The sequence below is a fragment of the Ixodes scapularis genome, unplaced genomic scaffold (genome assembly GCF_016920785.2).
Source record: "Ixodes scapularis isolate PalLabHiFi unplaced genomic scaffold, ASM1692078v2 PGA_scaffold11__112_contigs__length_91849675, whole genome shotgun sequence".
Classification (NCBI taxonomy): domain Eukaryota; kingdom Metazoa; phylum Arthropoda; class Arachnida; order Ixodida; family Ixodidae; genus Ixodes; species Ixodes scapularis.
Window position 1 is genome coordinate 67,391,344 of NW_024609837.1, and position 16,813 is coordinate 67,408,156.

At 47.2% G+C, this 16,813-nt stretch overlaps 1 protein-coding gene across 1 annotated transcript in view; it reads right to left on the reverse strand.

Moving 5' to 3' along the window:
• The window catches only part of LOC115314898 (arylsulfatase B-like), an 81,605-nt gene that overhangs the window by 43,740 nt on the left and 21,052 nt on the right, over positions 1–16,813 (reverse strand). The window contains exon 3 of the mRNA XM_042289024.1: positions 2,489–2,599. Within this exon, the coding sequence (XP_042144958.1) occupies positions 2,489–2,599 (111 nt within the window). The remainder of the gene's footprint in view (positions 1–2,488; positions 2,600–16,813) is intronic.

Genomic DNA, 16,813 nt, shown 5'->3' on the forward strand with positions numbered 1-16,813 from the left:
TGATGTTTACGTTACGTGAGATCAATGTTTCCCTCTCGTTAAATATTGGCAAAAAAAAAAAACGAAAAAAAAAAACGAATCGCTTTTTTTATCAAATTTTGCAAGAAAACTGAATTGACCTATATGCAAGATTCTGTGTTTTCGGAATTCCGGAGGGTGTTTTTCGAACTTTAATTTTCGCTTAAAATTCGGGGTTTATCGAACATTACTTTTATTAGATCGGCGATTCTCTAAAATTCGGAATTTATTTCACTGCGTTCATAATTTTTAAAATTAAAAACATAATAAATAAAGTGTGGGTACCATGGCCTGTTGTCCTAAAGGAAGCTAGACGGGCTGACAGGCAAACCCTTTTTCTCAGTAGTTCGAGATTTCAAAGGAAACTGAAGAGGCATCTCCTCAGAACCATTGATCCTGTGCTCTTCGAGGTATGTTTGTAAAGCAGCGTCTCTTTTGTTTTTAATGCGAAAACATTTACGGTCCCATGCAGCGAACCGGCATTATCAGCTTTTAAAGCCGCGCCAAGCGGCACCTAAACTCCCCTGTCCCAATGAAGCGAAGCGAAGCCTGTCGTCTGCAGCAGCGATCTGATGGATAGGCTCCCATTGGCTGGCGCGCGTCATAGTAACAAAAAAACGAGGCTCGCATTGGCTCTAGCGCGACGTAGTTCTAAGAAATGTCACCAGCAAAGCCCTCTCCATGGCGGCGCAGCGGCCCGGCCGCCGAGCCAGCAGAGCCCGCACGGGCAAACTCCGGAGGGGCTGCACGACCGAGCTCAGCGCGGCGCGGCCACGCCATCGGCCATCGGCCGCCACCTCGGCATTAGCGAAGCGTGGCCGTCCACGCCGGTACGCCGCAGATGAACTAAGGGAGCGGAACAACGACGTTCATGCCTTCCCATTCACAACTCGTAAGAACTGCTTAGTTGTCCTCAGAAGTCTTTCTTGTCTGTGTGTGTGATTTCGAACTTCTGAGTTCTTCGGATAAATCCGAATCGACGAAAACTTTACCGGCGAGTGTTTTTTTTTTTCGGATTTATCTGAAAACACGCAACCCAACCCATAGGTCACGTGATGTAGATTTCGCCGCTAAACTTGGTGGTTAAACTATATTCATGTTTAGGTCACGCGACGTCAGGTCACGTGATGTCGATTTCGTTTCTAAATTTGGTGAAAAAGTTGATAAATGAACAAAGCGACAGACATTTTTTTGGGAGGGGAGAGGAGGGTCGACGGTTTTGTTAAAGCATATCCGAAAACATTTACGAAATTATGGTCAGTGCGCTGTGGAACGGCTGGAAGTTTACCAGAATGTTTTTAACCCTTCCACTGTAAAAGGAAAAAAAAAAAATCCTCCTTCTGTTACAGTCTCCGGTTAAAATCATTATCGAAAAAATTCTCTGCTCCTTCCCGTCTCCTGAAAGTGAACTGCAGCAACATTCCCGACGCTGCCCACTGTTGCTTAAAATTACACTACCGTGTCTAAATTTAGCGCGTTTCTGTCACACCAAACTTAGCGAGCGGTGTTCGTGTGACACGGCTGGCACGTGACACCATCACGCCACATGGACAAATGACGTCACGCTACACTACATTTCCCGCTAAAATTAGCGGAGAAACTTTTATGCTAAATCGAGGGGTAAGATTCGGACGTCGAGTGACAATGGGACTTTACAATGTAACGACGGTGTCGTTTCCCGTTAAGTTTGAAGGAAAAACCGTTTCCCCCAAACTGCTGGAGAAATATATCCGCTAAGGTTAGCGAAACAAATTGCTACGTCTTTTGACATGACACCATGTAACACTGAGACGTCACAGTCAAACGACACTCATTCTATCCAGCAGTACAGACTTAAAGGAAATGTTTTACAATAAGTTTTTTTTTCTTACCCTCGGTCAATACATAAATTTAGTTCTCCAAATTTTGAAGTCGTGACAATATTTTAAATTAAACCTCTACTGATTCTATTAAAGGTGGTATCACTAGATCACTTTTCTGTACACGTTGCTTTTTCTGTGTATTTATTTAGGCAGCCCTTGTGTGCTTGCCCTTATTTTTTGTATACTTTAACATTCCACTTTAATCCTGCTAAGGCTCTCAATGGGAATCCGAAGTATTCTAGATAAAAATAAATAAATAAAATTATCTGCTAAATTTTGAAAAAGAAAATCTCGATATATTGTTGCGATTAAATTTCCCCTTTAGCCAAGCCGGTCATGACGTAGTACACAAAACAGATGCGGAATTCGCTGCAAAGCCTCGTCCATAGGGAGTTTCAGAAGATCGATCCAATGACTATAATAACGATCGCCGGATACTCCGCCGACGCCTTTATTCATGCACCGCATCATTTTCGGATATTGTGATTGGCGTTATCGGAAGGCTCAAGAAAAATTCCCTAATCACGGCTACCGTCGTAAAGATAGTCGTCGATTTTTTTTTCTTTTTATCCAGCTAATCGAAATCCCCTTATCTGTTCGCAACTTACCCAAAACAGAGCGTGGTTGTAATAGTCCTCCATGGCACTGTAGTATCCGTAGAAGCTGTCGAATCCTCTGTAGGTGGGCGTGTAAGTTAGCTTGTGGTCTCCCAGGTTCCACTAGGAGCAGAAACGTACCATTCAATTCCAATGAGCGAGCTAAGAATTAACAGGTTGGCTAACAGCTTCCAGTCAACCTTTTTACATAAATGTTTTTTGTAAATGTTTCAATTACATTACCTTGTTTACTTGAACACGATGTTTATAATCATGCCCGCGTTTGGCCGCAGTAGGTGTGTTCCCCGCACGTGCGCAGAAACCAGTTTTGCGTGGGATAAAGCGCCAATGCGTGCGAAGTGCGAACAGCGACGTCACGGCAATGGAGTGATATTGGAGATATGTGTTTGGGTATAATATATTAATAAACTATATTAAGATACATATGGGCGTACCAACCGCGGGGCAAGGTTCTCAGAGGGGGGGGGGGGGGGTGCAAGACTTGCGTCCCCCCCCCCCCCCCCCCCCCTGAAACAGCTGCCACTGGGCAGGGCAAACAGTGGCAGGCGGCACCCCAAGGAATGCGAAGTGTAGCCCTAAAGCGGGCCGGGGGGGGGGGGGGGGGGGGGCCGGGGGGAGGGGGCGAGAGGCCTGGTTTGTGCCCTCACTCAAAAACAAGTTGGTACGCCACTGAAGATACATAACATCATGAGATGACAGACCCCCTTCATCTTTAGCTCGGTCAGTGCGATTTAATGATATGCTTTTCTGCAATATATATTATATCATAGATTGTATAAAAGTACTATTATATTTCATTGACCGTGCTTCAAGATAAGACGGTGCGTCACTTCGCAATTTTAGCTACATTTTGCGCATGAAATTGTTAAAATATTTTCTTCATAATACATTAACTCGTATATTGCATAAACTTATTACTAAACCTAATTGAACATGCTAAAGATTAAGCTGGTATATGGTCACGGTTTTGAATACAGTTTTTCATTAACAAAGACATTTATTCACACTATATTGTATATTATTTATTTAGGTGATTTCAAGTTTTTTATGCAGGGAATGTACTTGAAGCCATGATATGAAGGTATCTTAGTTTTAAGCTCGGTTGATCAAGGAAGAGCTTCTGTTACAACTGACGGTATTGTTGAACACGTGACAGAATGACAAAAAACGCAAACGGTAACCTCCTTTGAGGAGAGCTTCCAAAATCTTGTGCCACTCCATGATAACTGTGTAGATCAGTTCGCTCATTATGTGGATAAGTGGCTACAGTATGTATCTAAACCTAGTGGGGTTTTTTTCTACTTTTTTGTGTTTTACCTTGTTCATATAAATAACCTTCGCAAGAGTAGCAACTTATTTCCTCGTTAAACGAGAAGAACGCGTTTATGTTCGTGCCTACACGTAATATACGGTGGCAGAAGCGCATCCGACGCTGTAAAATTAGCCGGAAAAATCGGCGCCTGCAAATAGAAATCTCGAAGATTGACAGAATGTGCGCTGAGCAGATCAGTTTCACCGTACGAAATTTTCAGGCTCTTCCTATAAAAAATTAGATAAACAAACTTGTCATAGTCAATGTGAGGCGCAGACGGCCAAGTTAGCGACACTATCAACTTCTGGCGCCATCCCGATGGGCGCAGCTACCAGACGAGGCACTCTGTTGTCTGCTGAGTCAGTCACTCATCCAGAGGGACCAAAATCCTTTCAAAGTCGGAGGGGGCACTAGTGAGGATGCCTCCGGTAGAGTAAATAAAATCGTAAGCTGTGCTGTGCACTGAGAATAGTTTAGTGCAGAGGTTTCGAGGTGCGACATGGTCTGTGCCACATTACCAGGCGGCGCTTTGTTGCCTCCGTCCGTGACTTATCGAAGCGTTGTTCGTCTGATCTCCGTTGCCCTCGTCTCCGGAGCCCAGAACCTACTCGATACTGCACTGCAAGGCACTTTGTCCGGCATGCTCGATGCGGCTGCACCATCTCAAGATGTGTTCGAGAGTCACTTCATGCTGGCCGCGAAGTTTACTGGTAGGGTCGTCTCCGATGAGTTTGAATTTGTGTCTCTGGGTTAAGAGGGAGCCCGTTCTAGCCTGGAAGAGCAGCACGCTAGATCTGTTTCTCCGGTATTGGTGACTTGGTTCTGGCTCGCTCTTGTGTTTCCTGTATAGTGAAAGCGTCTATTTCTCGAGTACTGCTCTTCTCTATTCCTCTATTGTGGACTGCGTAACCTCTGTTCGTGCTGTCTTCGTCCACTCTCCCTCAGACGATACCTGCTATCTCGCCGTACACACACTGAGTTTACACTCTATGGCCCTCATTCTTCGCACCCAGCCCGTCTTGGTCCCCCGATACCGGATCTGGCAATACGTCCTCCGGGCATAGTCCTCCTGACAGAGGATCTCCTGTCTGCCCACGTGCAAAAACTTGGACCTGGCCTCTCTGATCGTGTACGAGGATCATCCCATCTCTCCGGTAACCACCCCATTTTCTGTGCAGCTGCTTCCCCCCAGCAGTCATTTCCCTGTTTCCTATGGGTGACGATCAAAACATTTTGTTTCTGCGTTGCTGTAGGCCAATACGTCATTGACTTATATCACGGCTGGGACTGCGAGGGATTTCCATAGTACTATACAGACTGAGTCCTTTTTGCACGATTTCCTTTTAGCTATGCCATCCCCTTTAATTTGCTCGATTCAAAATTATACTTTTCCCCTGTTGTGCCAGACATACTTCACTGCTAGGAATGGTTGCGCCAACATAGTTGTAAGTTGTTGTTTTTGTATTATTCAGGTTCGTAGGCAAAAATCGTAGTCCAGATCTGTGTTGTCACTCATCCATTGTGTTCTTTCTGTGCTAAATTTTGGGTTGTCTTTTACTGCCACTTCGGTGCAGATGTTCAGCATGCATTGCATATCGGCTGGAGATTCGGAGATGTGTACCGCATTGTCTGCCAAGGCCAGGCATGGGATGCGCGTGTACTCCTCTTTCCCATCTTTGGTGATAGTGCTCAGGCGCAGCCCTGCTCTCTCCTCTTCCAGCCGGCGAAGAAGGTAATTTATGCACACATAAAACAACGTCGGAGATAATGAGCAGCCCTGCCTTAGTCCGATACTTATTGGGACTGGTTCTAATTTGCATTGGCCCAGTGCGTACCATGTCTCGCACGCTTCGTACAGGCTTTAAAGAAGCTCCATACCGCTTTCGTCGAGTTCGCTTCTCTATAACTTTTCCCATCCTTTTTTATGTGGTGCCTGTGGTTGGGTATGCTTGTGAATAGTTTGCAGACGTTGCTGAATATTGCTCTTGGGCGGTAGGTTCCAGAGATATTCCGGATCCGCTTGTTTTCTTTTATACAGCAGCTTTACCTTCGCTAGTTACCAAGATTTTGGTCTCTTTTGTTTACAAGATTACATTAAAGCATACTCTGAGATCGTCCACGGCCTCTTCTTTAAGTGCATTTAGGAACTCATTCGTAATGTCACCCGTTCCAGTTGCCTTTTTGTTCTTCAGCCGTTTTTTTTTTTTTTTTTTAGTTCCATCTAATAGTGTTTATTATAAAATGCCTTTGTGCTTTATTTTTCTCCATTTTTGCTCCATTTTTTCCCCTGCTGAATTCATGTCTCTTCCAGGGTTCGCTTCAGTTTTTGTTGTAGCTGCAAGAAATACTTAGTCCGACATTTTTTTATTTCACCCTTTTCTTCAAACTTGTTGCCACTCTTCTGCATCTTAGGCGTCTTTTAGTGATCATCGTCTGCACACGTCTGCCTAGAATTTATTTGCCTCCAGACTTTCTCACCACAGTTTTTCCCATTTTTAGTATGTCGTCTGTTTTTCTCGACAACTGCTCAATTTTTTTGGCCACTATGTTCAATTCCAGGTTAAGAAAAGTTGGCGATGGAAAGGAAGGCTGGTAAAAGGAAACAGACGGAATGCTGGAAAGGAGGAAACCTACTCCTCTTCTCTCGGGCGTTCCGTCTCCTTTCTCCTCCCCAGGTTTCCTTTCCCTCGCCAACTTTACTTAACATGTAACTGACTAGAGTGCCTTTACTCACGCTTTTTGTTCGTCAAAGCGTTTTCAGAGGTAGTCTAATTGTTCTTGGGGATGGCCCTTTTGTTGTTCCCACCTGTGCTGCCTGTTGATCCCTCGTTTCTTCCCGATGGCATCAGTTCCCGCTGTATCAAATCAAAGACTTCAATTTTGCTGCCTTTCTTTTCTGGTCGTGCCTAATTTTAAAACGAAGCTGTTTGTGGCTAAGGTTCTGTGAATTTTTAAAGTGCGCCATCAAGAACTCTACGCTCGCACCGCCGCACGCGCACGCCTTCCCCGTATAAATGATTCGAAATAAATAACCAAAATAAAGCGTTGACGTACGCGCTTGCAAGATGCCGTTTGTTTTAAGGCCTTTGATTAAAAAAACAGTTCCTGCTGCAGACGCCGGCGCTGCAGGCGCAAGCCTTCCTTATATAAAAATCTGAAGTAAATAACCAAAATAAAGCGTTGACGTACGCGCTTGCAAGATGCCGTTTGTTTTAGGCCTTTGATTAAAAAAACAGTTCCTGCTGCAGACGCCGGCGCTGCAGGCGCACGCCTTCCCCATATCAAAATCTGAAGTAAATAACCAAAATAAAGCGTTGACGTACGCGCTTGCAAGATGCCGTTTGTTTTAGGCCTTTGATTAAAAAAAAATTGGGTTGTGTGTGTGTTTATACAGCCTAGAACTTGGTCTGCCTCGCAGGGGCGACGAGTCTCCCAGCTGTAGATGAGCAATTTAGCCAGTGCGGCACAACCGCAAGCCTGGGGTCTTTAACGTGCATCACGCAGTAGTGATACACGACTGCACGCCGGTACGATGCTCATCCAGATCGAAATGGCCTTTGATTAAAAAAAAACAGTTCCTGCTGCAGACGCCGGCGCTGCAGGCGCACGCCTTCCTCATATCAAAATCTGAAGTAAATAACCAAAATAAAGCGTTGACGTACGCGCTTGCAAGATGCCGTTTGTTTTAGGCCTTTGATTAAAAAAAAATTGGGTTGTGTGTGTGTTTATACAGCCTAGAACTTGGTCTGCCTCGCAGGGGCGACGAGTCTCCCAGCTGTAGATGAGCAATTTAGCCAGTGCGGCAAAACCGCTAGCCTGGGGTCTTCAACGTGCATCACGCAGTAGTGATACACGACTGCACGCCGGTACGATGCTCATCCAGATCGAAATGGCCTTTGATTAAAAAAAAACAGTTCCTGCTGCAGACGCCGGCGCTGCAGGCGCACGCCTTCCCCATATCAAAATCTGAAGTAAATAACCAAAATAAAGCGTTGACGTACGCGCTTGCAAGATGCCGTTTGTTTTAGGCCTTTGATTAAAAAAAAATTGGGTTGTGTGTGTGTTTATACAGCCTAGAACTTGGTCTGCCTCACAGGGGCGACGAGTCTCCCAGCTGTAGATGAGCAATTTAGCCAGTGCGGCACAACCGCTAGCCTGGGGTCTTTAACGTGCATCACGCAGTAGTGATACACGACCGCACGCCGGTACGATGCTCATCCAGATCGAAATGGCCTTTGATTAAAAAAAAACAGTTCCTGCTGCAGACGCCGGCGCTGCAGGCGCACGCCTTCCTCATATCAAAATCTTAAGTAAATAACCAAAATAAAGCGTTGACGTACGCGCTTGCAAGATGCCGTTTGTTTTAGGCCTTTGATTAAAAAAAAATTGGGTTTTGTGTGTGTTTATACAGCCTAGAACTTGGTCTGCCTCGCAGGGGCGACGAGTCTCCCAGCTGTAGATGAGCAATTTAGCCAGTGCGGCACAACCGCAAGCCTGGGGTCTTTAACGTGCATCACGCAGTAGTGATACACGACTGCACGCCGGTACGATGCTCATCCAGATCGAAATGGCCTTTGATTAAAAATAAACAGTTCCTGCTGCAGACGCCGGCGCTGCAGGCGCACGCCTTCCCCATATCAAAATCTGAAGTAAATAACCAAAATAAAGCGTTGACGTACGCGCTTGCAAGATGCCGTTTGTTTTAGGCCTTTGATTAAAAAAAAATTGGGTTGTGTGTGTGTTTATACAGCCTAGAACTTGGTCTGCCTCACAGGGGCGACGAGTCTCCCAGCTGTAGATGAGCAATTTAGCCAGTGCGGCACAACCGCTAGCCTGGGGTCTTTAACGTGCACCACGCAGTAGTGATACACGACCGCACGCCGGTACGATGCTCATCCAGATCGAAATGGCCTTTGATTAAAAAAAAACAGTTCCTGGTGCAGACGCCGGCGCTGCAGGCGCACGCCTTCCCCATATCAAAATCTGAAGTAAATAACCAAAATAAAGCGTTGACGTACGCGCTTGCAAGATGCCGTTTGTTTTAGGCCTTTGATTAAAAAAAAATTGGGTTGTGTGTGTGTTTATACAGCCTAGAACTTGGTCTGCCTCGCAGGGGCGACGAGTCTCCCAGCTGTAGATGAGCAATTAAGCCAGTGCGGCACAACCGCAAGCCTGGGGTCTTTAACGTGCATCACGCAGTAGTGATACACGACTGCACGCCGGTACGATGCTCATCCAGATCGAAATGGCCTTTGATTAAAAAAAAACAGTTCCTGCTGCAGACGCCGGCGCTGCAGGCGCACGCCTTCCCCATATCAAAATCTAAAGTAAATAACCAAAATAAAGCGTCGACGTACGCGCTTGCAAGATGCCGTTTGTTTTAGGCCTTTGATTAAAAAAAAATTGGGTTGTGTGTGTGTTTATACAGCCTAGAACTTGGTCTGCCTCACAGGGGCGACGAGTCTCCCAGCTGTAGATGAGCAATTTAGCCAGTGCGGCACAACCGCTAGCCTGGGGTCTTTAACGTGCACCACGCAGTAGTGATACACGACCGCACGCCGGTACGATGCTCATCCAGATCGAAATGGCCTTTGATTAAAAAAAAACAGTTCCTGCTGCAGACGCCGGCGCTGCAGGCGCACGCCTTCCCCATATCAAAATCTGAAGTAAATAACCAAAATAAAGCGTTGACGTACGCGCTTGCAAGATGCCGTTTGTTTTAGGCCTTTGATTAAAAAAAAATTGGGTTGTGTATGTGTTTATACAGCCTAGAACTTGGTCTGCCTCGCAGGGGCGACGAGTCTCCCAGCTGTAGATGAGCAATTTAGCCAGTGCGGCACAACCGCAAGCCTGGGGTCTTTAACGTGCATCACGCAGTAGTGATACACGACTGCACGCCGGTACGATGCTCATCCAGATCGAAATGGCCTTTGATTAAAAAAAAACAGTTCCTGCTGCAGACGCCGGCGCTGCAGGCGCACGCCTTCCCCATATCAAAATCTGAAGTAAATAACCAAAATAAAGCGTTGACGTACGCGCTTGCAAGATGCCGTTTGTTTTAGGCCTTTGATTAAAAAAAAATTGGGTTGTGTGTGTGTTTATACAGCCTAGAACTTGGTCTGCCTCACAGGGGCGACGAGTCTCCCAGCTGTAGATGAGCAATTTAGCCAGTGCGGCACAACCGCTAGCCTGGGGTCTTTAACGTGCATCACGCAGTAGTGATACACGACCGCACGCCGGTACGATGCTCATCCAGATCGAAATGGCCTTTGATTAAAAAAAACAGTTCCTGCTGCAGACGCCGGCGCTGCAGGCGCACGCCTTCCCCATATCAAAATCTGAAGTAAATAACCAAAATAAAGCGTTGACGTACGCGCTTGCAAGATGCCGTTTGTTTTAGGCCTTTGATTAAAAAAAAATTGGGTTGTGTGTGTGTTTATACAGCCTAGAACTTGGTCTGCCTCGCAGGGGCGACGAGTCTCCCAGCTGTAGATGAGCAATTAAGCCAGTGCGGCACAACCGCAAGCCTGGGGTCTTTAACGTGCATCACGCAGTAGTGATACACGACTGCACGCCGGTACGATGCTCATCCAGATCGAAATGGCCTTTGATTAAAAAAAAACAGTTCCTGCTGCAGACGCCGGCGCTGCAGGCGCACGCCTTCCCCATATCAAAATCTGAAGTAAATAACCAAAATAAAGCGTTGACGTACGCGCTTGCAAGATGCCGTTTGTTTTAGGCCTTTGATTAAAAAAAAATTGGGTTGTGTGTGTGTTTATACAGCCTAGAACTTGGTCTGCCTCGCAGGGGCGACGAGTCAACCAGCTGTAGATGAGCAATTAAGCCAGTGCGGCACAACCGCAAGCCTGGGGTCTTTAACGTGCATCACGCAGTAGTGATACACGACTGCACGCCGGTACGATGCTCATCCAGATCGAAATGGCCTTTGATTAAAAAAAAACAGTTCCTGCTGCAGACGCCGGCGCTGCAGGCGCACGCCTTCCTCATATCAAAATCTGAAGTAAATAACCAAAATAAAGCGTTGACGCACGCGCTTGCAAGATGCCGTTTGTTTTAGGCCTTTGATTAAAAAAAAAATTGGGTTGTGTGTGTGTTTATACAGCCTAGAACTTGGTCTGCCTCGCAGGGGCGACGAGTCTCCCAGCTGTAGATGAGCAATTTAGCCAGTGCGGCACAACCGCAAGCCTGGGGTCTTTAACGTGCATCACGCAGTAGTGATACACGACTGCACGCCGGTACGATGCTCATCCAGATCGAAATGGCCTTTGATTAAAAAAAAACAGTTCCTGCTGCAGACGCCGGCGCTGCAGGCGCACGCCTTCCCCATATCAAAATCTGAAGTAAATAACCAAAATAAAGCGTCGACGTACGCGCTTGCAAGATGCCGTTTGTTTTAGGCCTTTGATTAAAAAAAAATTGGGTTGTGTGTGTGTTTATACAGCCTAGAACTTGGTCTGCCTCGCAGGGGCGACGAGTCTCCCAGCTGTAGATGAGCAATTAAGCCAGTGCGGCACAACCGCAAGCCTGGGGTCTTTAACGTGCATCACGCAGTAGTGATACACGACTGCACGCCGGTACGATGCTCATCCAGATCGAAATGGCCTTTGATTAAAAAAAACAGTTCCTGCTGCAGACGCCGGCGCTGCAGGCGCACGCCTTCCTCATATCAAAATCTGAAGTAAATAACCAAAATAAAGCGTTGACGCACGCGCTTGCAAGATGCCGTTTGTTTTAGGCCTTTGATTAAAAAAAAAATTGGGTTGTGTGTGTGTTTATACAGCCTAGAACTTGGTCTGCCTCGCAGGGGCGACGAGTCTCCCAGCTGTAGATGAGCAATTTAGCCAGTGCGGCACAACCGCAAGCCTGGGGTCTTTAACGTGCATCACGCAGTAGTGATACACGACTGCACGCCGGTACGATGCTCATCCAGATCGAAATGGCCTTTGATTAAAAAAAAACAGTTCCTGCTGCAGACGCCGGCGCTGCAGGCGCACGCCTTCCCAATATCAAAATCTGAAGTAAATAACCAAAATAAAGCGTTGACGTACGCGCTTGCAAGATGCCGTTTGTTTTAGGCCTTTGATTAAAAAAAAATTGGGTTGTGTGTGTGTTTATACAGCCTAGAACTTGGTCTGCCTCGCAGGGGCGACGAGTCTCCCAGCTGTAGATGAGCAATTAAGCCAGTGCGGCACAACCGCAAGCCTGGGGTCTTTAACGTGCATCACGCAGTAGTGATACACGACCGCACGCCGGTACGATGCTCATCCAGATCGAAATGGCCTTTGATTAAAAAAAACAGTTCCTGCTGCAGACGCCGGCGCTGCAGGCGCACGCCTTCCCCATATCAAAATCTGAAGTAAATAACCAAAATAAAGCGTCGACGTACGCGCTTGCAAGATGCCGTTTGTTTTAGGCCTTTGATTAAAAAAAAATTGGGTTGTGTGTGTGTTTATACAGCCTAGAACTTGGTCTGCCTCGCAGGGGCGACGAGTCTCCCAGCTGTAGATGAGCAATTAAGCCAGTGCGGCACAACCGCTAGCCTGGGGTCTTTAACGTGCACCACGCAGTAGTGATACACGACCGCACGCCGGTACGATGCTCATCCAGATCGAAATGGCCTTTGATTAAAAAAAAACAGTTCCTGCTGCAGACGCCGGCGCTGCAGGCGCACGCCTTCCCCATATCAAAATCTGAAGTAAATAACCAAAATAAAGCGTTGACGTACGCGCTTGCAAGATGCCGTTTGTTTTAGGCCTTTGATTAAAAAAAAATTGGGTTGTGTGTGTGTTTATACAGCCTAGAACTTGGTCTGCCTCGCAGGGGCGACGAGTCTCCCAGCTGTAGATGAGCAATTTAGCCAGTGCGGCACAACCGCAAGCCTGGGGTCTTTAACGTGCATCACGCAGTAGTGATACACGACTGCACGCCGGTACGATGCTCATCCAGATCGAAATGGCCTTTGATTAAAAAAAAACAGTTCCTGCTGCAGACGCCGGCGCTGCAGGCGCACGCCTTCCCCATATCAAAATCTGAAGTAAATAACCAAAATAAAGCGTTGACGTACGCGCTTGCAAGATGCCGTTTGTTTTAGGCCTTTGATTAAAAAAAAATTGGGTTGTGTGTGTGTTTATACAGCCTAGAACTTGGTCTGCCTCGCAGGGGCGACGAGTCTCCCAGCTGTAGATGAGCAATTTAGCCAGTGCGGCACAACCGCAAGCCTGGGGTCTTTAACGTGCATCACGCAGTAGTGATACACGACTGCACGCCGGTACGATGCTCATCCAGATCGAAATGGCCTTTGATTAAAAAAAAACAGTTCCTGCTGCAGACGCCGGCGCTGCAGGCGCACGCCTTCCCCATATCAAAATCTGAAGTAAATAACCAAAATAAAGCGTTGACGTACGCGCTTGCAAGATGCCGTTTGTTTTAGGCCTTTGATTAAAAAAAAAAATTGGGTTGTGTGTGTGTTTATACAGCCTAGAACTTGGTCTGCCTCACAGGGGCGACGAGTCTCCCAGCTGTAGATGAGCAATTTAGCCAGTGCGGCACAACCGCTAGCCTGGGGTCTTTAACGTGCATCACGCAGTAGTGATACACGACTGCACGCCGGTACGATGCTCATCCAGATCGAAATGGCCTTTGATTAAAAAAAAAACAGTTCCTGCTGCAGACGCCGGCGCTGCAGGCGCACGCCTTCCCCATATCAAAATCTGAAGTAAATAACCAAAATAAAGCGTTGACGCACGCGCTTGCAAGATGCCGTTTGTTTTAGGCCTTTGATTAAAAAAAAAATTGGGTTGTGTGTGTGTTTATACAGCCTAGAACTTGGTCTGCCTCACAGGGGCGACGAGTCTCCCAGCTGTAGATGAGCAATTTAGCCAGTGCGGCACAACCGCTAGCCTGGGGTCTTTAACGTGCATCACGCAGTAGTGATACACGACCGCACGCCGGTACGATGCTCATCCAGATCGAAATGGCCTTTGATTAAAAAAAAACAGTTCCTGCTGCAGACGCCGGCGCTGCAGGCGCACGCCTTCCCCATATCAAAATCTGAAGTAAATAACCAAAATAAAGCGTTGACGTACGCGCTTGCAAGATGCCGTTTGTTTTAGGCCTTTGATTAAAAAAAAATTGGGTTGTGTATGTGTTTATACAGCCTAGAACTTGGTCTGCCTCGCAGGGGCGACGAGTCTCCCAGCTGTAGATGAGCAATTTAGCCAGTGCGGCACAACCGCAAGCCTGGGGTCTTTAACGTGCATCACGCAGTAGTGATACACGACTGCACGCCGGTACGATGCTCATCCAGATCGAAATGGCCTTTGATTAAAAAAAAACAGTTCCTGCTGCAGACGCCGGCGCTGCAGGCGCACGCCTTCCCCATATCAAAATCTGAAGTAAATAACCAAAATAAAGCGTTGACGTACGCGCTTGCAAGATGCCGTTTGTTTTAGGCCTTTGATTAAAAAAAAAATTGGGTTGTGTGTGTGTTTATACAGCCTAGAACTTGGTCTGCCTCACAGGGGCGACGAGTCTCCCAGCTGTAGATGAGCAATTTAGCCAGTGCGGCACAACCGCTAGCCTGGGGTCTTTAACGTGCATCACGCAGTAGTGATACACGACCGCACGCCGGTACGATGCTCATCCAGATCGAAATGGCCTTTGATTAAAAAAAACAGTTCCTGCTGCAGACGCCGGCGCTGCAGGCGCACGCCTTCCCCATATCAAAATCTGAAGTAAATAACCAAAATAAAGCGTTGACGTACGCGCTTGCAAGATGCCGTTTGTTTTAGGCCTTTGATTAAAAAAAAATTGGGTTGTGTGTGTGTTTATACAGCCTAGAACTTGGTCTGCCTCGCAGGGGCGACGAGTCTCCCAGCTGTAGATGAGCAATTAAGCCAGTGCGGCACAACCGCAAGCCTGGGGTCTTTAACGTGCATCACGCAGTAGTGATACACGACTGCACGCCGGTACGATGCTCATCCAGATCGAAATGGCCTTTGATTAAAAAAAAACAGTTCCTGCTGCAGACGCCGGCGCTGCAGGCGCACGCCTTCCCCATATCAAAATCTGAAGTAAATAACCAAAATAAAGCGTTGACGTACGCGCTTGCAAGATGCCGTTTGTTTTAGGCCTTTGATTAAAAAAAAATTGGGTTGTGTGTGTGTTTACACAGCCTAGAACTTGGTCTGCCTCGCAGGGGCGACGAGTCTCCCAGCTGTAGATGAGCAATTAAGCCAGTGCGGCACAACCGCAAGCCTGGGGTCTTTAACGTGCATCACGCAGTAGTGATACACGACTGCACGCCGGTACGATGCTCATCCAGATCGAAATGGCCTTTGATTAAAAAAAACAGTTCCTGCTGCAGACGCCGGCGCTGCAGGCGCACGCCTTCCCCATATCAAAATCTGAAGTAAATAACCAAAATAAAGCGTTGACGTACGCGCTTGCAAGATGCCGTTTGTTTTAGGCCTTTGATTAAAAAAAAATTGGGTTGTGTGTGTGTTTATACAGCCTAGAACTTGGTCTGCCTCGCAGGGGCGACGAGTCTCCCAGCTGTAGATGAGCAATTAAGCCAGTGCGGCACAACCGCAAGCCTGGGGTCTTTAACGTGCATCACGCAGTAGTGATACACGACTGCACGCCGGTACGATGCTCATCCAGATCGAAATGGCCTTTGATTAAAAAAAAACAGTTCCTGCTGCAGACGCCGGCGCTGCAGGCGCACGCCTTCCCCATATCAAAATCTGAAGTAAATAACCAAAATAAAGCGTTGACGTACGCGCTTGCAAGATGCCGTTTGTTTTAGGCCTTTGATTAAAAAAAAATTGGGTTGTGTGTGTGTTTATACAGCCTAGAACTTGGTCTGCCTCGCAGGGGCGACGAGTCTCCCAGCTGTAGATGAGCAATTAAGCCAGTGCGGCACAACCGCAAGCCTGGGGTCTTTAACGTGCATCACGCAGTAGTGATACACGACTGCACGCCGGTACGATGCTCATCCAGATCGAAATGGCCTTTGATTAAAAAAAACAGTTCCTGCTGCAGACGCCGGCGCTGCAGGCGCACGCCTTCCCCATATCAAAATCTGAAGTAAATAACCAAAATAAAGCGTTGACGTACGCGCTTGCAAGATGCCGTTTGTTTTAGGCCTTTGATTAAAAAAAAATTGGGTTGTGTGTGTGTTTATACAGCCTAGAACTTGGTCTGCCTCGCAGGGGCGACGAGTCTCCCAGCTGTAGATGAGCAATTAAGCCAGTGCGGCACAACCGCAAGCCTGGGGTCTTTAACGTGCATCACGCAGTAGTGATACACGACTGCACGCCGGTACGATGCTCATCCAGATCGAAATGGCCTTTGATTAAAAAAAAACAGTTCCTGCTGCAGACGCCGGCGCTGCAGGCGCACGCCTTCCCCATATCAAAATCTGAAGTAAATAACCAAAATAAAGCGTTGACGTACGCGCTTGCAAGATGCCGTTTGTTTTAGGCCTTTGATTAAAAAAAATTGGGTTGTGTGTGTGTTTATACAGCCTAGAACTTGGTCTGCCTCGCAGGGGCGACGAGTCTCCCAGCTGTAGATGAGCAATTAAGCCAGTGCGGCACAACCGCAAGCCTGGGGTCTTTAACGTGCATCACGCAGTAGTGATACACGACTGCACGCCGGTACGATGCTCATCCAGATCGAAATGGCCTTTGATTAAAAAAAAACAGTTCCTGCTGCAGACGCCGGCGCTGCAGGCGCACGCCTTCCCCATATCAAAATCTGAAGTAAATAACCAAAATAAAGCGTTGACGTACGCGCTTGCAAGATGCCGTTTGTTTTAGGCCTTTGATTAAAAACTAATTGGGTTGTGTGTGTGTTTATACAGCCTAGAACTTGGTCTGCCTCACAGGGGCGACGAGTCTCCCAGCTGTAGATGAGCAATTTAGCCAGTGCGGCACAACCGCTAGCCTGGGGTCTTTAACGTGCACCACGCAGTAGTGATA